This window comes from Taeniopygia guttata, chromosome 1 (assembly GCF_048771995.1).
Source record: "Taeniopygia guttata chromosome 1, bTaeGut7.mat, whole genome shotgun sequence".
NCBI classification, from domain to species: Eukaryota; Metazoa; Chordata; class Aves; order Passeriformes; family Estrildidae; genus Taeniopygia; species Taeniopygia guttata.
In genome coordinates, this window is record NC_133024.1 from 7850978 (window position 1) to 7874057 (window position 23080).

General features: G+C 41.7%; 1 protein-coding gene across 2 annotated transcripts in view; it reads right to left on the reverse strand.

Moving 5' to 3' along the window:
- The window catches only part of CXADR (CXADR Ig-like cell adhesion molecule), a 32388-nt gene extending 16802 nt beyond the window's left edge, over positions 1-15586 (reverse strand). The window contains exon 1 of one of the 2 annotated variants that reach the window (XM_030261961.4): positions 15393-15585. In XM_030261961.4, the coding sequence (XP_030117821.1) occupies positions 15393-15447 (55 nt within the window). In that variant the 5' untranslated portion in view covers positions 15448-15585. Of the gene's footprint in view, positions 1-15392 lie in introns of both variants that reach the window. The other variant, XM_030261895.4, reaches the window with a different exon arrangement.
- Between the last annotated feature and the right edge of the window lie 7494 nt (positions 15587-23080).

Consider the following 23080-nt stretch of genomic DNA (forward strand, 5'->3'; position numbering starts at 1 on the left):
TTGCTTGTCTTACTCTTCTCAAAAGGCTGTGCAATCCTTATCTGCATGCCTCTAGGCAAACATGCTTCCAAACAACAAATTTTCCTCAATTCAACCCTGAAAAAGAATTCATATAGTGACATAAAACGAGCTACTCAAAATGCCTAAAGCAAGATTCCCCATTTCACCACAAACACAGGCTTCTCTTATATCAAATCTACAGGCTTGTACATCACAGCCAGGACATGGACAGCATACCCTTTGCTCATGATGGAAACAGGTTTGGCACTGTTACATCCACTGTTTGGTCCACCTTGCTGGAAACCAAGCTCAGATTTTTGGTCAGTTTATGTGTGCAGGTTGCTGGACACACACACAGATGTGACCACAGCCACGAGAGCTGCAAGGCCACCAGGAGAGTGGACAGCGTGAGGAAGACAGAAGGCTTTGGTGCCTTTTACAGAGGTAAAGTAACAGCCTCAGATGAAAAAGTTTTAAATCATTTCACACAGTGCTTTTATGTTCTAACTTGCACTTCTCCATATAGTAGAGGAGCTCCAGTGAAGCAGAGGAGCTTCCTGCAGTAGATCATTGAATATGGTGAGCTGGAAGGGACCCAACAGATATCCTTCTGCTTTTTTAAAATTTTGCTCTCTAGGAAGTCTTTGCATTCTCTTCCTGGTGACAAAACAACGGGATCTTTAACAGCTATTTAAAAAAATCCTTCAGAAAGAGAAATCACTCAACATACTAAATTCCAAATTCCAGACTACAGCCTGCAAGAAAAGCCTTTCACAGAAGTCAATTACTAACAAACTAGGGAGGATTATTATGTTTCCTACCATTCAAGATATTACTTTTCATGGCATTATCCTCAGGCTGGGGGAAGGAAAAAAAAATAAAGAAACACCAACAAAAAAAATCCACATCAACCTGAGGTAGGAAAGAGATTTACGTGCAATGTCTCTTACCAACAATATACACCTTTGCAAAGACAGCTCCAATAGATTTGTACCACCTCTTTTTTGACCACAGTAAATGGATCTGAACAATTAATTCTCTGCTACTAGGTTGAATTAATACTTTCCCCTAATTAATAGTGAACTCCATCAATATTGTTTGACTTGTCACAATCCTATCCCCTCCTAACGAATCTTTTCAGATTTTCAAACTAGCCATTCTAAACCTCTGAATAAGCAAAGACAACACTAGTGCTACCTCTGTTTATGGGTAGATTTAAAGTACATTCATGTTTCCATAACACACAGTAGCATTTACATTACTAATGTAAATTCCTGAACTGTTTTTTCAGCAACATCCATACTCTTCTGTTTCCCTGTCTCCTATGGCCTGATTAGGGAACTGTACTACAACATTCTCAAGTTCATCTCCAAATTGCATTTCTGCATCTTCAACATTACTATATTAAAGGAAAGGGATGTGAACTCAAGCGCAGTTTAAGTAACTCATAATTAAATACTTCATGATGTTACTTACTTCCTTAAAAGCCTCAAATCTGGGAAATCAGAAGCTTTCATTCTGAAATAAACCACTGAAGCAGAGCTGCTGCTCTGTGGCAGCACCTCCAGTCACAAGCACTTTGCTATCTGAAGTTCCACAACAAAGGACCACAGCACACACATTTTCTTCCCCCTTCCCACAAGAGAGGCTGCTGAGAATTTCACAAATGGGACAATAATTCATGTAAGAGCAACACTCTCCCTTTTCACAGCAGAGAGTGGGCAATAGAACTCATACTCTGAAGACAGTATGACACATTCTTACTACTAAAAAGTATCAACACCTCTGATTTTCAGTTGATACCTGCTAAACACAACATGGCCAAAAAAAACTGGACAGATGAGTATCCATTACTGTTTTTTCTGACTACTTTTCTAAACAAATGGGACTTGTATGATCAATGTCTTATTTCTCTCCCTCTTCAGCTGTTATATAGTCATCTCTTTGACATTTCAAACAAATATAAAAGCAGAAGTAACAGTCCAATACAACCAGAAGTCCTCCAAGTACTCATTTGTACTGACATAGCTAATAAGCATTAGCTTCTTCAACTGTCTCTTGCCTCTTTGTTGCCAGACAACTCATGTGAGTATAATTCAAAGTGGACATTATACAGTTTCGTGGCAAAACACTGAGAAAGTGACAACTGGGACGAAATATTATGTTAAAAGCTGGAAGTACTACATTTCAGAGACACACTCCTAGGAATCTAGACTCCAGTAGTTCCACCTATCACTGCCTGGCAGCTTGGTCCAAGTGCTTTAAAAGCCAGAAATAGTAAATGTTTCAGTTTCTACTACAGCACTCATTTATCTGATCCAAACATACAAATCAACATAGTAACCAGGTGCCAAATAAAAGCAGAACCCAACAGCCTGAAGAGCCTTGCCCAAAAGAGAAGATTGTCATAAAAATATTTTTAAAGTTATGATTTTTGATACTTTTGAAGACCAAGTAGAATTTTCATGCACATTGACTGCTTGCAAACACGTCAATGAAAGCTAAAGCACCCAATCCTCAGGAAAACACCCAACAATCATTCCTGCTGGTGAAGCTTTCAGCACACACTAGCTGCTACGAGAGGTACTTAAACATTAGTCTGAACCTTCTAATAATCAGAGTTTTCCATAAATCTCAACTCCTTTCTTACTGCACATCTCTCAACACCTCTTTTTCATTATACCAGTGCTCCACAGTCTTTTTCTTACAGTAAGGCTGCAAACACAAAGCTTTTTTCCACTTTTTTTTTTTTTTTTTTTTTTGGGTCAACATCAGCATGCAGAAGCAGCAAGCACCTCAATTAAGGTACATGTCAGAGCTAGCTGGGCTTGGACTGAACATTAGCAACACAAGGGAGGGGCAGGTAATACTAGCTGGAGATTCCCTTCTGCAGGGAAGACACACATATCTCCTGCCAGATATGCTGGGAAAGGAGGCTTGGCCAATTTGACATGTCAGAGATTGTCAAGGGTACTCCAACCTTTATTATCATCACCACTAGTGCCTTTTTCTTTTCTTTTTTGTTCCTTTCTCACTTATTACCTGCTATTAACAGAGACCTGGATAGAGCAAATCAAGTGTGGCTAGAAAACTCCAGGAGCAAAGGAAGACATAGGATCCCAGATGATGCTTACTCTCCTTGCTCTTTTCCTGGGGGGGTAAAAGGTTTGTAGAGACACATCCTTCAAGTGAAGAACTCACTACAGAAGCACTTTAACCTTTATGGCCACAAGTACCCCTGAGAAACAAGGGCTGCTAAGTTAGAGATGGGATCCACTCAAGGAAGTGGGATATGAGCAACCACACCAGAGCTGGTGATGAGCCATGTAAATGAGAGATCTGCCAGGGAATGGCAATTGAACTCAGCAGTCAGGGAGGGAACAGAGACTGAGCCGTGGGAAGCACCTGGGCCAGGCTGGTGGAAGAAGAGAGACCCTGGTGAGGATAAATCATGTTAAAAGGGAAGCCACCTACAGCACCTGTACAGAACTGACCCCAGAGTGAGGCATGTGGGACAGCTTGCATGACTGGCACTTTGCCATGAGTGGACACAAGCTTTTAAACAAAGGCAGGGAGGGAAGAACAGCAGGTGACCTGCTCTCTACTTGTAGGAGCAGCTGGAACACAAAAAGCTGTTCTACAGGACAGACAACAGGCTGCCTAAGAGCTTGTGGGTCAGGATTAAAGGAAACATCACAGTCAAAGTTTGTTACAAATCACCTGGTTGGCACAAGAACCTGATGAAAACTATTTCAGCAGTTCCAGAAAGCTTTTAAAAATGACAGAGACTGGTTACTATTTCACCTCTGTAACATCTACTAGAAGGTCAACATAGCAGGAGACAAAATCAAAGAGGTTTCTGAAAGATTTTAGGGGAAAACAGTACTAAATGAGTCAGTCCTCATTTGATACTTTCTGGAGATTGCTTTCAAGGAAAAAACCCTAATAACTTGCCAGGGATGAGATCAACAGCAGCCTTGACCATGACCACTTGGCCATGAAATACTGACATTTAAAATCCTAAGAGGAGGAAGGCAAATCCAGCACAGACCCTGCACTTCATATGAGCAGACTGACTTACCCAGTAGCTGGAATTCTGTGGAATCCAGTTCTAAAAAGCAAAAGAGCTCAAGAAAACTGGGGAGTATTTAAGGACAATTACTAACCACACACAAGGAGTACATCCCAAACACAGCAAAATAAACAGATTAATCAGCAGCTTATCCAAAGGAGGAAGAAGCAAGAACAGCCTATCAAGGGAAAAATACACAAATATTGCCCAGGCATGCAGCACCCCTGCCAGGGAAATCCAAACACAACTAAAGCTGAAAGCAGCATGGGACTCCAGTGCCACATGAAAAACTTTTGCTATTACATGAGCAGTAAAGAATCAGAGAGAAAAATTGGACAGGTGATAGCTGATGCAGAAAAGACCGAAGTACTCAGTGTTGCTGCTGTTTGGAGCAGAACAATTCTGCAACTGCATTACAGATCTACATGAAGCAAGCACAGTGACAAGATGAAATTTTCTCCATTTTCCCAAGATTTACCCCTTCAGTTTCCCCTCAAATCAGGGAGAATATATTTATTTGATTCCCCTAGTATGCTCCTCAAAACAGAAGAGGATCCACTGTGGTATTCAACTGCTGGTACATGACAGGCAGATGTTCTACCACAGGCTGAAGGAAGGTTTGTATTTGTTTTGGTTTGCATGGTTTAACAGATAAAATTTCAGATCCTTTTCAGACACCTTTTTTTGGTTTAGACACAGAAAAGTGACCAAGTAATCCATCTCTCTTATGCAAAAATGCTTAGCATTAAAATATCTAATTTATATCTGCAGTAAATAAATCACTGCAAAGTGTAGACTCAGAAGCACACAACAAGCTCTCAAGAAAACCCCTGAAAGTAAACTTTGAAGTGCACCTGATCCAAATGACTGCATATTGTTTTCAAAGTATTTTGCAAGGGAACATGTGCCATATTCAGCTGTGGCAAATGAATGAATATTTGTGACTGGTTGAGAAGAGAAGAGCATCCTTCCCTTGACGAAGAATAATAAGTATTATCCCTTACAAAAGTTTGTATTAAAAGAAGTAAGAGGTCAATACATTATTTGGATTCTGAACATTCAGATTTAAGTTTCTTAAGGTGGAATAAATACTGTTTTTCTGGGGAACTGACCCTAAAGAGCATTGCAAACTATATCTGTATGACTGAATGAGTTTTTCATATGATTTCTGAAGGGGTGCAAACCCATAGCAAATCCTTAGAAAAACTCTTTCCTTCTGAGTATCTGAACTTAAAGTACCACTCAAGTAGAACACAGTTTAGCAAACTCCATTATTATTAAGAATAATCTAGGGAAAATTAAATATTTTATGGAATGTGATAGAAGTTGATTTCTAGTATAAAAGAATCTTCATAACAGAAAGCAGACAAAAAAATTAAAATGGAGCAAAGCTTTACTCATTCCAACACAGACACAAGCAGAGCTGTGATATATACTAATAAATAACGGAAAGCAAATTACTCAATGAACTACTTAGGCATTTAGTATTTTCTTATTTAATTGGGGCACATTGAAATTCTGCATTGCTGGCTTACACAAATTTAAGTGTGCATCTAAATTTGGCGTGAATGTTTCTGGTATCAGATAGAGCTGTGCCACAGAGGGGTTATGTAACCCGGCAGACAGTCCCCTACATGGGCAACAGGACAGTTTTTACACAGAGTAAGAGATGTGTTCAGAGATGCTGCTCTGCTCAGCATGATCCCCCTGCAACTGCATCTTCACAGTACTTTTACTAGCAGGCTTTCCAAAACGACTCTTGTTTGCCAATACCTGACTGCAAACAAGCAGAGGCTCTAAATATATAAATGTTTTCCCCACAGAATGTGGCCTTAAGTAGCAAGTAATGATCACAACCAGAAATGCACAGTGGTGCTTTGATAACCATAAACTATAAAATTCACTTAAGAGACTTCAGCTCAGACTTTTATTTCAAATGCAGATTACAGATGTACCTGTGATCAAATCTTTCCATCTGGCAGATTTCAATCTCAAGAACTATCTCCCCCAACAACCCCACTTTACTTCTGGATATGCCTCTTCTCAACAGTTCATCTCCTGCATTTCTCAGCTAGCTGCAATGACTTTACAGAACAAAGCTGCCCAACTCTCCCCTTTCCCACCTTCACCAGGTCAGTTCTACAACATCTTACTTCAAACCTGCACTTCGGAACTCGGGCTCTGTAGGAGTGAAGGAGCCAAGTTTCCACCCTTAGCAAGCAGGGAGTGTGCAGGGAGGAAGGTACACAGGGAGGAGGAGTGCCTGGCCAAGGACACTCCCCGGTATTTAATGCTGCAATCTAACACAAACACAAGTCTCCAAGGCTGAAATTCCCACAGGCAGCCACTGTCCCACAATCATCTCCTGCTTCCTCACAATACCAAACATCAGCATCCTCAGCAGCCAAAGAGAATGCCTGCAAGGCAGGGTCCTGCTGATCGAGTAACTGGATTAACAGCTGCCTTCACAAAGGAATAAAGGGAAACAAATATTTGGCATTGCTTATTTTAGTGGTTTTTGCAGCACCCAGGAGCTAAGTCACATCAGCACAGCTGAGATGGAAACAAAACTGCAGTTATGCTGTTTTGCCACAAGTAAAAAACAAAAAAAAAATCCTAAATTTATCAATGAGACCCCTCCCCAAAAGGTTAAAAAAAAAAAAAAAAGCTGAAAAATAAAGGCCTAATTTCAGATTTGGATTCTCAGTTTTTACATCTTATCTCCAAGAGCAAAAGGACCCAATACAATTACAGATTTCAGAAGCTTGCGCCTGAAACACGATGAAGATTTGCTGAATCTAACTCTTCACATGTTATAAACTCTGCAACACAAACAACAGTCCATAAACAGTATCCTTTAGCTTAGTAAACATTAAAGAAACAATGTCAAAAAAAAGAAGTTTAATAGAAGGATGAAAAAAATGAAGTCTTCCCTTTAGAAAGCAAATTCAATAGACTTGGGGATTTTTGATATGAGAATGAAACTCAAAAATGGTTCATGACAGATCCCAAAACACATATTATTCAATACACATCCTATTAATTTAGCCAGGTATCTAGGTATCAAAGAATACTCAGGCTTCACCATAACCTCAACGCAGGTAAAACAAGCAAGAGGTGAAGGACAGGAACAAGCAAGCAATTGGTCAGGAACTAACAAAAGCTAAGTAATAAAGCAGCAGTAAATAAAACAAGAGATGAAAAAGTCACACAGCATTACTATATCTGAATATAAGTATGTAAAGAGGTTTGGTTTAGTACCTTCTAATTTTAGAACTACACAAAGAATTCAGTTTTTAGGATAATCCCATGCTGATAAAGGCAAATCACAAAGCTTTTCCTGACAAAGAAAGTACTGTCCTGCTAATATCAAGTGTTAAACAGTTACTGTTTAACATGCTCCACAGACTACATTTTTTCCATGCTTCACACTCTAAGTGTTGTTATCATACAATGCAGTGATACAAATTTCAGAGATAAGCGCAGTTCACTGTAGTGGAAAAAATACCCAAGAACACGTTTTAGCAAAAGGAACAAAAGGACCAAGCCTACTTAAACCTAACATTTCCAGGACTAGTGACATTACTCTACCAAGAATTCTTCTACTTAAACCTCAAAAAGGCCCAATACAAAAAGGTTAGAGAGAAGGTAAAAACTTGCCTTTCTACACTAGCCTAAGTCCACTAGGCAGAACACTGGTTAATCCTCAAAGACAGTAAAATTAGGACAAAAGATGTGCACACCTGCATTTCAGGGTTCCCAGGTCAGTGCTCTCTAAGCTGGAGTCACAGATCTTAGTGAAACTCTCCCACTGTGCAGAAAAGATACAGTTTATGGAAAGAGTTTAGGAAGTAAATTTTCTAAAAAGCAAAGAAAGTAAAGACAGCCCAGGAATAAAATCACTCACCTAGGAGAGACTTGGCTGCACACAGTCTCCTCCTTCCTACTTTAGTCCCAAACTAAATAGAAAAACAGTTCAGGAAATTTTTTGTAGAAAAGAGGTAGAGTTTTATACACTTAATGTTAGTAGGGGCAAGATTTTAAAACACTCTTGCTTATTTTATCTCAGCTACCTCATCAATAGCTCTAAGAGGCTGAGTGACCAAACCCCCAGTTTTCAGAAGACTTTTTCCTCCGATGGTGCAGATAAAAGACTTATTTGCATGAAATAAGTTTTTGCCATAAGCTACAACAAGAAGGCTGATGAAACAGCAGGGCACTTAGTAAAAAAAAAAAAAAAAAAAACAAGCAAACAACAAAATAACAAAACACAAAAAACTAAACACAACAACAAAAACCCAAACAAGAAACAACACACCACAAAATTAAACACACCCCAGAAAAATCCCCCTCCAACATCCCTTTCCTTTTACATATAAGAATAAGCCTGGGAAACTTCTACCACCTGGATAGTCAACTCTGCTGCTGGGTGTCAAATCACTGGGCTTGTATTTCCAAATTTTACTTCCTCTGAGCAGGTGGGGGAGAAGCACCACTTTTCTGTGGCACATTTACTTGAATACACAAATCTGCTGTCAAATCACATGAGTTAGGAAAAACAAAACTAGACAGGATACTGATTATGCACACTTCTTCAAAGACATGAAAGAATCTCTATCAGTCTAGATGTCTTCAGCATTAAATTAATAAATAGTTCCAATTCATGTAGTGTAGCATACCCCTGTCCCACCCAGTTTAAAAGGCACTGCAGAATTAAGCTACACATCTTCTCAATCTAATGAAAAATTCTTAACTTAAAGGCTCATATAAACAAAACTATCAATAACCTGAACTCTGCAAATACATAGCATGAGCTTGATTTCGCTCCCCACCAGTTTACTGAGATCAGCTGAAACAGTTACACTACAATTAAAATCTAAAAGTCACAGGCTAAAACATGAATTATCTTTTTTGTTTTGTTTTTACCCACAACTTTGTTTTTTCCTCAACACACCCTTTGCCTTCATTCTCTCCAACATCCCTTTCCTTTTACAACTGGCCTTGTGCTTCTTACTTGTTCAGCACATTCTTGAAGCTTTTGGGTTGCTAAACCCAAAGCCACCAGCGGGTATCCTAGCAACTGCTGGCTGATGACCTTCCTGAGAGGGACGTGCTTATCAAGTGGAGCGAGGGGGCATTCAGATCTCCTTACTGAAGGGAAGGATAAGCTTTCGGGAGACAACCCAAAGGGGGGGCGGATAGTGTAACACAAACTGGGATTAAGATTAGTTTTAAGCAGAGGAGTAGCGTTTAGCCCAGAATCTACAGATCACAATGAGTTCCAAGTTTTCTGTGGTATCAGCTGGATGGACTTTGGCAGCAGCTGCAGGAGGCTGCTCTGACACAAGGAAGGGGAGAAGGAATCCAATGCCACGGCTGGAAGGGGCAATGAACACAGCAGACATTAAGCTACACCACCAGATGTAACCGCATCACATCTGTAATGGGGGCAGGTGTAATGTGACACTGTACCTTCAGAGTCTTTAAGGAGCCATCTAGAAACAGTACTGAGAAGTACAAACTGAAATGAAGGCCAACCTTACAAAGACTTTTTTCAGTGAGCACAAAAAATAAAAGATCAGAGCCGAAATCCTGACATGACTTCCTCACACAAAATCCTGCCCCTCCTCTACCAAGTCTACGCCAGTTGCACAGGTTGTTTTGCCTTTAGCTCTGCAAGTCACTTCCCCATTATGGAGGGATATCGGAGGCTTACACAGTCACTAAGCAATCAAGCCACATGATTCGATCTTTTTCCTGCCAATTTGATGGCATTTAAAAGGGAGCTGAATGAAGCAGCTCACTGGCAGTGTGAATGCATTGGGCACATCTGTCAGTCGATGCATCAGGGAGTTCACTACAATCCAACACTTAACTGAGCAGCCATATTATTTTCACTTGAGTAAAGAGGCTTTGGCTCTTCCGAGCTACTGAACATGCAATGCTTTTTTCCCAGTATATGCAAGTTCTGCATTAAGATTGACAACTATTTGATTCGGTAGCACAGAGTTGATTTTTGGGCTCTTTTCCTTGTTACTGCTTCATTGTTTTTAAATGCAAAGGTGAAGCATCATAATGTCAGAGAAAAGCATCTTGTCTGCCCACTCTTGTTTCCCTCCCTGCCCCACTCCCACCATATAACAGGCTGAAAGGAATAAGCTCAAAGAATTAGCCACAAAGTTAACTAATCATTTAAAAAATTAGGGAGACTAAAATATATTTTTTACATATACACACACATACAGGTTGATTTTTACATGTCTTAAAACAACTGAGATTCCTTGTAGCTTATACAGTTAATACATCTAAAATGAAGAACTGAAGAGGCAGGATAACTGAATACAGCAAAATTCCTTATGCAAGCTAATCCTGTGCAAGTTCAAACAGTTGAGAATGTATCAAATCCTCATCTTTCCCTCCAACACACCAAATAGTTCTTGTTGGCTAATCATTTTTCAGCATACTAAGCATACAGGCTTTAGCTGTAGGGCATGAAAAACAAATCTGTTAAAAAAATGTAGCAGCAAATGGAACTGCAAAACTTGCAGCCATCAAGTACCCCAGATGCTTTTTGACAGCAGCTAAAGGACATCAGAGCACCAGTGAATGGCTGCAGTGCAAAACCAGTAAAGCTCCAAATCTTGCCTCTTTACCACGTTTTGAACACATGACCCAGTAAGTAGGTGACATTTAAAGAAATTAATAAATAAACAATAGCAATAATATATTCCACACACGTGCATTTCAGGCTCCAGCTGACACCCCCTTGCTATAATTCAGACTTGATCTCATTGAGTTGGATCAGGAAAAGGCAGAAAACTGACTTCACAAAAAATTATTCTTTTTATAACTTTTAAACTCCCCGAACTAGCTCACTATGGAGCAGATGAATGTCAGGCACAACTTCAAATGGGGTCCAAAAAAAATCTTTGAGGTGACATCTAGACATTTGACTGATTGCCTGATTTAGCCATGTAGTCTTACCCCTCAACTAAGCTCTCTCCAAGCCAATGTTTTACAGATATTTCCCTGCTTTGGGAAAATAGTGATCAAATGGAGCAAGTTTCCTCCTAATGCTCTTCTGCCATCCTTCCTGTCACTCATTCATGCCCTGTACGAGGACATATTGGCGGCAAAACACCTTCTTGTTTCAAATCATATGATGTGATCAGTTAAAAATTAAAGTTTTCAGCAACTGAGACTCATTTATAACTGCAGTAAAGGAAAGCACCAGCTAGGATGCAGGGGCTGCTTACATTGGAGCTGCTACTGAAACAGGCTTACACAGAACTGTGACTTCCTGCCACTTACTCCCGTGGCAGCTGGCTGAAGAGGATTTTCTCTGAGCCATCTCCTGAAAGGTGCAAAGGAGTAAAAGAGGAATCTCCTAAAAAAGGAAGGAGGGGAAAGAAAGAAGCAGAAAAAAGAAAGTGTAACTAAATTGCTGTAGTAGAGGGGGCAGGGACACATACATCCATGTGGGTGAGCCACACAGTTGTAAAAATTTCTCCATATTTATAATGTTTACACAGCATCTAAAAACTTCAAGAAATCAATCAGAAGTTGCAACAAGACCATCGAGGATCCCATCATTACAAGCTTATGAAAGCATGCAAACAAACAATTGATTAAATTATTGTGGAAGTATGTCGAAACAATACTGGCTCCAAAAACAAGCTTCCTAGTCTGCACAAATTCCTGCAGGCACTGTGGCAAGAGTTTTAATATGCACCAATACTGAGGCAGATTTAAATATATTCAAGATTACTTTCTTGAAGTGTGAATGGAATTACAGCAAAGCATACATGTGCTCATAAAAAACACGAGGACATATATTTTTCATAAAGCAGCAATAGAAGTTAACCAGACATTCAGGAGGGATAACTTCCCTCCTGACAGTTCCATCTGTCAAGTGGGTTTTGCTGTGGAAGAGGCAAGAACTGGAAGTGAAGACATGGAGGCAGCTGAAGTTTGATGCAACACAGGGGGCCAGTCAGAGGAGACCAAAGTGATGAGTTATAATAAGCTCTGCAGCAGCATTCTCAACACATAAAATACCTTCTGGAAAACAGATTAGCCAAGGCAAAATCGCTAATTCAGATGTCATGGTTGATGTCACAGCAGCTGACTAACAGTTGATTTAAGTAATCTCTGGTTAAAGACTTTCATACTTCTTAAAACTCTAAGATGCCGGAAACCGGTCCCAAATTTCAGGTAACTTCTCACGTCAATGGACACTTTAGAAGAACCTGAGCCCTGCACCTTGTTACAATTACTGCACAACAGATGAAGTGCCCCAAGTTTAGCAATTAAAAGACCGGGAGCCATCATTAAACTCCTGTGGTAGTCACACTTCTAATTTAAGGTTCTACAAGATCCTATTGCATGCATAAAAACATGAACAGGCTTAAGTTCCTTATTATACTTATTTGGCAAGGTGTATTAACCACCAAATGCTGACTTACCATGCCTGCATTAGGTTCTACTCCTGCATGCATGATATTGGAATTACTTTTGCAAGTTTAACAACAGGGCAGTAACTACAGATTTTCCTAAGGTTTACCAGGACTTTTATTTTATTTAAAAGCTTACAATTATATTAATAAAGCATCACACATTGTAGAATTTCAACAGAGTACAAAATTACCAACTATTACCAGTGCAAATACAAAAACCCAAAATGCACATAAAACAAGAGCAGCAAGAAAATATATCACTACAGACTAAAGAAATTCCTGCCCAGTTATTTACCTTAACACTCTACCCAAACACATCCTTAATTGCAGCATTTGTATGCACAGCATTGCTGTTTTGTAAAATCTTCCTCCAAAGGTTAAATGGGGCACTATGCATGTAGTATCTTTTTTAGCATCTATCTTTGTATAGGTATAATCTTGCTATGTTAACATTTTCCATTATCGAAAATTTGTGTTCTGACATTACACATTTTCAGAAGCTTAAAAGCTGTAAATTACCATATTTGTTAAATAGGGATCACAAGTTCAGCACCTATATTTATTCTCAGTCATTGAAAACCCTACACAAATTTGAATTTGCACCAAATGGAATGAGATTCCTTCCCCAACACTGTATACCCAGGGAGACAGTGCCACACCCCATGATGCCATGATCACGGACCACAGCTGGGTGAAGAAGGAAGTGGGGATGTTCAGAGTGACAGTGTTTCTCTTGCCAAGTCACCCTTAGGTGTGACAGAGCCCAGCTTTCCTGAGGACAGCTGAGCATCTCCCTGTCCATAGGAAGTGGTGAATTAATTCCTTCTTTTGCTTTGCTTGCATGCATGGATTTTGCTTTCCCCAATAAACTCTTCATCTCCACCCACAAGTTCTCATTTTTACCCTTCCAATTCTCTCCCTCATCTCAACACAAGGGGAACAGTGACCATGTAGGTGGTCCTTAGTTTCTTAGTAGGGTTAAACCACAACGACCACAAATTCAAGTAACTTCAGCACCTGGGAAACGCTTCACTGATAATAGCTCTCACTCAACTGCACAAAAAACAGCTCCCTCTAAGTTTAGTCCATATGGAGAACAGCAACTTACTGACATCTGTTCCTTCTGTGAAGGAAGCAATGTCTGTGCAGCACAGACCCAGAAACAGTAACTCAATGCGATGGGAAAAAACACAAGCTAGCTCAGAGGATCTATCAACTCCTACGATACACAGATTATTCGATTATTTCCTTCAGAGGACCGTAAAATATATATGCTTTAGAGTAGAGTCACTCAAATAACTATATGAAGGAGGTACGTGTGCTTTTATTAGGAGTATTTATTTACAAATCATCCAATTTCACACTGAGGTCTGAAGACACTTGTGTCCTTCAGCAGAACTAAAGTGTAAAGTTCTGTTCTGGATTGACATTTCCTCATATATTAATTATTCCTAATTTTTATAATCATAGCTTTTGATAACCTATCAGTGCAAGTGCAGCACATATAATTCTTTTTTCACAGTTTTCGTTACATGAAGCGTTTCAATATAAATCTTGATGACTAACCTTGTCAACTAAACACTAGTAACTCACAGCTCTTACCCAGCATCTACCTTGTTCCTAACTCTGCTTCAGGAAACACATTTAATGCAGAACTACCTACTCCCTTTCATTCAGGAGATCAGAGTTCACCATTCCATTACAGACACACAGTTTTGATCCCATGAGTAATTTCCCAAAACAGCAGTGACATCAACGCAGGCATTAACATTTCAATAGGAAATAAAACCTGACCCCCTGACACAACTGATACACATTTTACTGTGAAGCTGGACCTCCAAAGGTGTTTTGTCACCTTTTATAGTTTCACATAAGTTTGGGTCAACTTTATTGAAAACTTACTTTTATTTTAGTGATATGTTTAGGAAACACTGATATGGCATCCAAGTTCATTACAGGAACCTAATAACAGCTAGGATTTGAGATGAAAAACATCTGCCTACTTTTTAGCAGCCGAAGCACGTTTGATTTGGTATGTGTGGGTTCTGAGTATGGTCGATTGCTTTTTTTGTTTGAGAATATCTACTCCTTTGTTTTCTTTCACCATGAAAAACAAATGCGTTTAGGTCCATCCCATTCAATCCAATCCTTTCCTCCCACCCTCAAACCCTCTCACGTTTCCTCAGCAGGGCTCAATTGTATCCATCGGGTACAACCGAGTGCTCTCCAGGAGCCTTCCACACCTTCAAAAGCAGAGCCAGCCTGGATGCTGGAGGTGCTACACACGCGGGGTTTGAATTTTTCTTTCTTTTTGCTGCTCGCACGTCGGTTTTCCCCGACTCCGCCGGGAGGCAGCGGGCGGGCACGGAGAAGGAGCGGAGGCTGCCCGGGAGGGCGGCGGGGGAAGGGGAGGAGGAGGGAGGCGGCAGATAAAGCTCGGCGGCCGCGCTGAGGGCGAACAAAGCCCAGGTCGGCTCCGCGGCGCGGCCCCACCGCAGCGCTCCCCAGGCTGAGGGGCTGAGGGGACGGGGAAATAGACGAGCCACAGAGACCCGCACACGGTGTCCCACACACACGGTGTCCCACACACACACAGTGTCTCTCTCACACACACAGTGTCTCATACACACACACTCGGTCCCTCACACACACAGGGCGGAGAGCCCCCCACGCCCACACGCGCGGCGGGGACCCCCCACACGCCGGGGCGGAGGTGCGGCGCACCCCAGCCCGCGGAGCGGACACCGGGCGGGCAGCAACCCCCTCACAGCCCCACAGAACCGCCGCCTCCTCCCCTCTCTCCCTCTTTTCCTTTCCACTCCCTATCCCGTCGGTCCCGTCCCGTCCCTTCCACCTGCGCCCACCTGCGGAGCAGAGCAGCACGAGGGACACCCCGAGCAGCGGCAGCGGCGGCTCCATGGCGCGGCGGGCACCCAGCGGCGGCGGCGGCTCCGTGCCCGGGCAGCGCCCCGCGCACCGCCCAGCAGGTGAATCAGCCCGGCCCGGCCCCGTCACTTCCGGCCGCTCCCCGCCCCGCCGCGGCTCCGCAGCGCCCGCCCCGCCCGCGGCACCTGCGCCCGCCGGGGCCGCCCGCTACGCGAGCCCGCTGCGCCGCCGGGGCCTCCTCCCGGTGCTGCCCCGACCGGCCGCCCGCCCCGCCGGCAGCCTGGACGGGACGGCGCGGGGGCCGCCGAGCCCGAAACCCGCGGTGGCCGCAGGGATGCCCGCGGTAGCCGCAGGGATACCCGCGGTGCGGCGGGCAGCGCTCCGCTCCCGTCGGGAGCGCCTGTCCCTTGCGATTGCTGCGAGCGCCGAGCGGACGTGTCGCGGTGCCCATGGCAACGCGGCTCTGTAGTGCCTTGTGCGCTCCTTGTGCAGCGCACACGTCTCGCCAGTGAAAGATCTGGAATTGTGGAAAACTGTCTCGGGAGACAAAAGGGGGACGAGGGCGTGTGCGAAAGGGCACAAAGCAGACTTTGATTCTAAAATAGCAGCCCTCGCCGGTTCCAGAAAGACCCGGATCGTGCTTCACTTACAGCAAAACCATCAGATAAAGAAAGTGCACTTGACGAGCTTTATTTTCCGTTAATTTATTCCCGTGCGTGTTACACATACTGCAATATATATTTATACTGCAGTATATATATTTATACTGCTATAGCAAAGCTATTTGCTATTGCAGTATATATATTTATACTGCAATAACAAAGCTGTTTGATATAAATGTGCTTCTGACACTTGTAAAGGGTTAAGTAGTTTTGGTACCCTTTGTTATGTCCACAGCTCTGTCTCTATTGGGAGAATGCCGCCATAACCAAATATTTACATAAAGGTTGTGCAATCCAGATTTTCATTCCAAGCAAATTTTGAAACTGTTACCACTTGTTATTTTTCTGTGATGCCCATAATAAATAAATTTGGAATAAGTTTTATAACATTCTGTATGCATGAGGCAAGACTTTAAAAAACAAATTTTTCTGCCCTTGTCAAAAGCATTGGATTGATTGAGTATCATATAGGGTTTGTTTCAGATGCACTTAGCTAAAAAGGAGGTGCTACACCTTTCATTCAGTGAAGGGTTCCTAATGCTGTAATCGGCAGTGTCTCCATTTCTGCTGGAATTTTGATTATGTGAACATGCACTTATGTCTTTCAAAATGGTTGGTTGCTCTGAGTAAAGCAGCAGCTTTTACCTGGCAGCTCAGAATTACTTTTTTGATAAGTAGGGCAAATGCATTGTCATTTTCCATAAAGGTTCAGATAAGTAGTGCTTACGTCTTGTAAGAACAAGACAACTCACAGTGTCTGTTAGATCTCCTTTTAAAAACAAATCTACCCAATACGATGCTGGATACTATATGTAAAGAATAGCATTTCAGTTCTGGAGGTTTCAAGCATTTTATTTAATGATAAAACAGAACTGTCTTTTCTTGCTGTGAGGGAAAGAAAATATTCATGTAATCTGAAGCTAAAGGAACCAGAACCTCAAAGTAGGGGTATTAAGATTTTGCACACTTCTGGTTTTTAATATGTGCTGCAGACTTTAAAGGGTAAGCTGAGTCGAGTATCCCAGGCTGACTGGATGAGTGAGGTTTTCTGCTGTACATCCACTTGTGTCAACACAGAAATTATATACCATGGAAAGTATAATGAGGCAATCACAGTCATTACAGAAAAAGAAAATGATTAGTCATTAGAATGGAGATGCTCACTCTCCTGTGAAATAAATCCTAGCTAGTAATTAAAATTAATACTGTACTGCATCTAGAAAACAGCAGCTCCACATTGTGACTTGCCTAGACAAGCCTATTCCTGGTCCTCTTTAAATCAAAAGCAACACTCATGCAGTCAAGTTCACACTCCTGAAAATTTTTCACACTCAGCAAATGAACAGTACAGGGTTTAATAATTATTTTTAAAAAGAAAATAAAATCCCTGCTTCCCCACTGCAAACATTGGTCCAGCTGAAAAGACATAAAACTAGCAGGTTTATTAGAGGATATGACATTCTGTAGATTTTTAGTGACCTATACTTCCTGGAACAGTGAACACAATGGAAGAAAGAGATAACTGTGAAAATGACCACTCACAAAAGAAAAGGTCAGGTTCAAAACTTTTTAAACAGATTTCTACTAGTGCCAGCATTTTGGATCAAGCACAAGGAAGGCTTCAGGATGAAGGCAGAATCCAGTCAAAAAGGAAAATGTATCCGCTCGAGTAGAGGTCTGCAGACCAGACCCGCACACAATTTGCAAATGGAAAATTATTTCTCATCTCTCTTATGGAGAAAGCTGTCCCATGCTCAAGAATCTTAAGTTTTATGTTAAATATAAGACATCCATCTCATGTGTTTAATGGTAAAAAACCCCTTCAGTATTACCCCTACATCAGGCTCAGCCTGAACTTCCACATAACTTGAAATAAAATGTAAAATCAATATAATCTTCTCTAAATTTTATATAATTACTTATCTGCCTGATGTTCCATGAAGTGAGATTACTATGGGTTTAGTTTCTTGAGGGGATGGGTAAAAGAGCACCAAATGAAGTTACTCACAGGTTTGACGTACAGAAGCAGTGAAATGGAAATCATCCACGCTTGTGTTACACAGGTCACACAGGACATGTCCATGCCATACAAGGAAAACAGGCTTGTTTTCTGTTTCAGTTTCTGTCCTGTACAGGAGGAGCTGCTGTCATCAGCCACTGCAATACCTGAGACAAAATTCCCCAAAGGACCACATAGTTCCTAAAGTGGATACCAGCATCTCTCAAGAAGGGCAAGAGGGAAAAAAAAAATAGGGAAGAAAAAGAGGAGAAAATAGTACTATTTAATAGTACTCCTAAAGAGGAGGAGAAAACAGTACCCTTGGGACTTTGGGTCTGGATTTCTAGTTGTAGGAGGGAGTCACATATGGGACACATATTCTTCTGGAAAAGGGATGGATCAGCAAACTCCATCTCTTTACTCTGTAATCCAGGCCAGAGTAGGCATGAGGGAGTATTTGGCTAGGATTTGGTAACTGAGGTAGGAGGACAGGACCATTTCTGTTGCAGGCTGTTGGTATTCAGTGTGAGCCCACCTGGAGCTTGGTCATTTAAATTGGAGGTGCCACGGTCCTGCTGTCCTCCAAGCACCAAATTCCCATGTATTTGTGCACTCGTGCTGGCACTGGAGTTCAGGACACCAGTGGGTAGTTTGGGAAGCCAGGCTGCCCAAAGATGAAGAACTTTTATTTTCAGCCAGCTGAGCTCCCTGAAGTGTTTTCCTGGTTATTTGCCTGCCTATCAGCTAGCTTGAAAAAAAAGGGAGTGGCTGGGTGGCAGGGGAGGAAAGGGAAGAACTGAAGTTCTTCTTGGTTCTGAAGTTCAACTGGGCTCAGTTTCAATTGGCACCATATCTAGAGCTGTGTGAACGGAAACATCTAACTTGTGCAGACATTTTTTTCAAAATAAATTTTGTCATTGCTTATACTGGCATCTGTGCCCGATGTGAGGAACAGGCACTTGTCCTACTAAGCTTTTTTGGCACTAACTGTCCTTATCAGCAATAGTTAAACCAGCCCAGGACAAGTCAGGCTGATATGCTGAAAATAGACAAGAGATAGACGACATTAAGTTCTCATCAACTCGGGATGGTTACAGCAAAGGATTTGGGAGGGCAAAGTTACAGAGTGCTGAGTATTTGATCATAAAGCTTAAGAGTGCAGCTCTCATGTTCAGTCCCAGCCAGCAGAGCCCAGAGCAGTGTCCTGAGAGCAGCTTTCCAACCTCCCTACTGGGACAGGACTGGTGAGGGATCACCACCCCCATCCTCAGCTTCCCCAGGGAGTGCTGCAGCCTGTGACCAGGGTTTGCCTTTTTTTTAACAACTTTGGGCTGTTTCCAACTAAGCTTTCATGCGCTTACAGCCTTTTTATAATGATAACTAAACACAATCCATTACTGGAGAAAATAAGGAGTAAAGGAAAAATTATTCAAAAATAGCTGAGGTTTAATTGTCTTTAATTCGACTTAATGTTTTTGAGAGCCAGTCTTGTTTCTGGTTCAAATAACAGCTTTCCCATTTAGCACCTCAGTCAAGTGACAGTGTACTCAGGGTAAAACTCACACCATGCATGCTCCTCTTTTTAGAGAGACAATTTTTAGCAAAGACGCTTTAAGAGGGCAGCAATTTACACCTTTGTGTCTATATAATATTAAAGCTTAGAAAAATAATTTGCCTTGAATAATTTTTTTCTCAGTGGTTACTTGGACATTTGCATCATTTTGAAACAGAGACAGGAGAAAGAAGGAAGAGCTACCAATGGTGGTTAGACCCAGGCTTAAAGTTTTGTATTTTTGCTGTGAAAAGGAAGCAAAATCCATGTAATATAAAATAGATTTGCTTTGTTTTCAGCCCAGAAGAGGAGTACATCATGTGATTCATCTTTATAGAAATAAGAGTGTTATCTTTTCTTAGTTATATATTTGTATTCAAATTTATTTGTGTTCAAATTTTCATTGTCCATGCAGATGGCAGTAAAAGTGCAATGTCTGTTGGCTGGAACATTAATGCAATAGGCGATACAGACCTGTACTCTTGCAAACTATTTTTTCTGTTCTTATATTCACCACAGTGATGATTGAAGAACACTTTCCTTAAAAGGACAAAAAAATGGATTTGAAGAAGAGATGAAGAAATGCACCATTAGCAGCTGAGCTGAAGATTTTCAGCTTGAACCCATTACTCTTTGTCCTATCATTATATTTCCTGATGAAAAGTCCCTCTCCATCTTCCTTGTAGTCCCCTTCAGATGCTGGAAGGAACTCTTTGCAGAGTACAACTGAACGGGAAGTTAATCACAGGTATGCCAGAGGCAATGGGCTTTCATACTTAATCCTACTCAGGTCAGTTTTAGTAGTGCAGAACTAGTAGCTGATGGTGGCTTGGACTGCATTATGAACTCCCAGGTTATTTTATTTGTGCAAGGCATTCATAAAGGGTACTTTAGCACTCACCAGTCTCTTTGGCGTCTGTACCTGCCACTTAAGACTCCTGTGACATTTCCTGAGCTGCTGCTCAGCTGATAGGAGCCAGGTCTCTCCTGGTTGGCGCTGCTGACATTGCCTGGTCACTAGCAAGCTGCTCAAAGCCCTTTCCTGGGCAGAACCCCCTAGGCAAGGCTCTCTGTAATCTGTGGAAACTACCCCTTCTTAGGAGGCATGAGGCCTGAAGCGTGTGTGTGAAGAGAGCTCAAGAACAGGCAGGAGGAGGGTGCCATTTCAGGTCTGTCAGCTCTTCTATGGAGTCAGTAGCTGAGATGCCTTCACTCCTTGTCTCACACTTCACCTCTCACTCCTGACCGGTGTGAGACACTCTGTGCTCAGCTGGCTGCTTTCTGCCATGCTTCTTGCGCGGGTGTCTGCCACTCCCTTTTCCTGGGAAAGCCTAGATGGATAGCTCAGGGCTGTAAAATCTGCTCCTCCCAGGAGCTTAGGTGTTTTAGGGTAGCTACAGCAGTTCTTACAGCCAAGCTCCTTAAAGGTAGCTCAGAGTTAACTGCTGGTTTTTCCAACAAAATAGTTCAATAACACGGAGGATCTGTGTGTTGGGGCCCACAATTACAGAAATTCTGACAGTACTTCTACTGAATACCTGTTATCACTACACATAAGGTTGTTGCAGAATGATAATTTTCTCCAATTTGATTGAAGCTTTGTGCTCCTCAGTCTTCTAAAGTATCAGCTTCTGCTGTCATGAAAAACAGATCTTTTATTAAAAATGAAAAAAAAAATATCAGAACCTGTTTGCAGCTGATAGACTGGGAGGAAGACTTGCAGAAATCACAAAAATGACCTAAATAAAAGTACTCTTAATTGCATTTGTTTCTATTAGATTTTTTGTTTGTTTGTTTGTTTTAATTCAGCCTAAGTATTTGGGGGTATGTGGAGAAGAATTTGACTCGTAAGTTTTTGGTTGGTTGTACTATATAATTTTCCTAGCCCATTTTGAGGTGGATGCCACTTCCTCCTCCTTTTCCTGTACCCAAAAAAGAAAACTGCTTTTCAAATTATGTCATGTACCCTCGGAGCAGGTCCCCTTTACTGCTGCACTGACAAGTGTGACAGAAACCACCCTTTGCCCTTCATTCCTTCCTCCACAGCAACCACACCCCACTGGGCACGTAGAGACCTTGGCACGGGGAACCCACAGGTTTCTCTCAGGGTGATGTTTCTGGTTGTCCAAGTTGGATGTTCTGAAGGAGCCTTCCACCACAGAGGTAAAAGGTGGAACAACTCTCGGTGCAGAACTTCACCAGTTTCTAGAAGGGAGTGTGTATGATGTGGCTGCTTGAGACAGCAGTGGGTGTTGCTCGCTGACTCAAAGAGAAGCCCTCCCCTCTCACACATGCAGTTATCCTCTGTGAAAATTTTCTTTCCCTGTCCAGTGCATTAAAACTGTTGTTTAAAGTGTCCTGTTTTAAGCATGAGTTCTAGTTTGTGTTTCAGGTCCACTTGGATGCATTTTTAGTTGCTGGATCATTTAGCATCACATCATTGTGAAAATCTCACTTGGTTTGGGTTTGTGGTTTTTTTTTTTTTGGTTGGCTTGTTGGTTTTTGTGGTTTGTTTCGTTTTTTTTTTAGGTAGGGTTATGTAATTTCCTTTCCTACAGTATAGGAACAGGTTGGGTTGGTTTCAATAGTGCTTTGTAATTACATTAGCCCAGGAAAAAAATGCTGACAGTGTACGGAATACATAATTTTACGGCTAATGACCTTTGTGAAGTCTTGCGTAACTGTTTACCGTGAAACCTGTTTAGAATGGCTCTCCAGGGAGCCTGTGGAAAGTGTTTGCCCAGGGGAAGTAGCACCTAGCTGGAAGTCTACCACTGTTCACCTAATGGCAAATAGAACAGTATCACTGCTTATTGTGTGTGGCAAGTATTGCAGAATTCTGGTGTATCTGGGGACATTCTGTGAGTAGTCCTCTACCAAAAAAGAAAACTGCTTTTCAAATTATGTACTTTAGGTTTTTTTCTGAAAGCATTTCTCCTCTTTTTTCCACGCTTTCAGCTTATTGCCTCTTGTTAAGTCAGATTTCAGTGATGAATGTCACCCTGAATTATATTTTAATGTTTCATCAATTAGTGAAATGCTCCAGAAGGATGAGCAAAATGTATTCATATTCAGGAGTTCAAAGCTAAATGGCCTGACATGGAGAGGAGAGTGGAGAGCCAGGACAGCCAGAGTCTTAGTTTTGCTGTTAGTTGCAATGTCTGGACAATTTGCTTCATCTCTCTGTTCTCAGTTAGCTTCATCTGAATAAGTGTATGATTGAATATTTGCTTGTCTGAAAAGGACAGTATGAAAAACTAAAAACACTTTATTTAACCCTCATCATACAGGAAACACTGAAGTGCAAGAAAAGCTATAGGAGCTTGTAAGGTCCGTTTTGTAGGAGAATTCAATGCATTTTATGACCTCTCCCTGGAAGTTCAAAGATCTGTTTACAGTAGAAGCTAGCAGAGGCTGATGCTGTGTCTGCAGGGACATGAAAAGCTGCAGTCC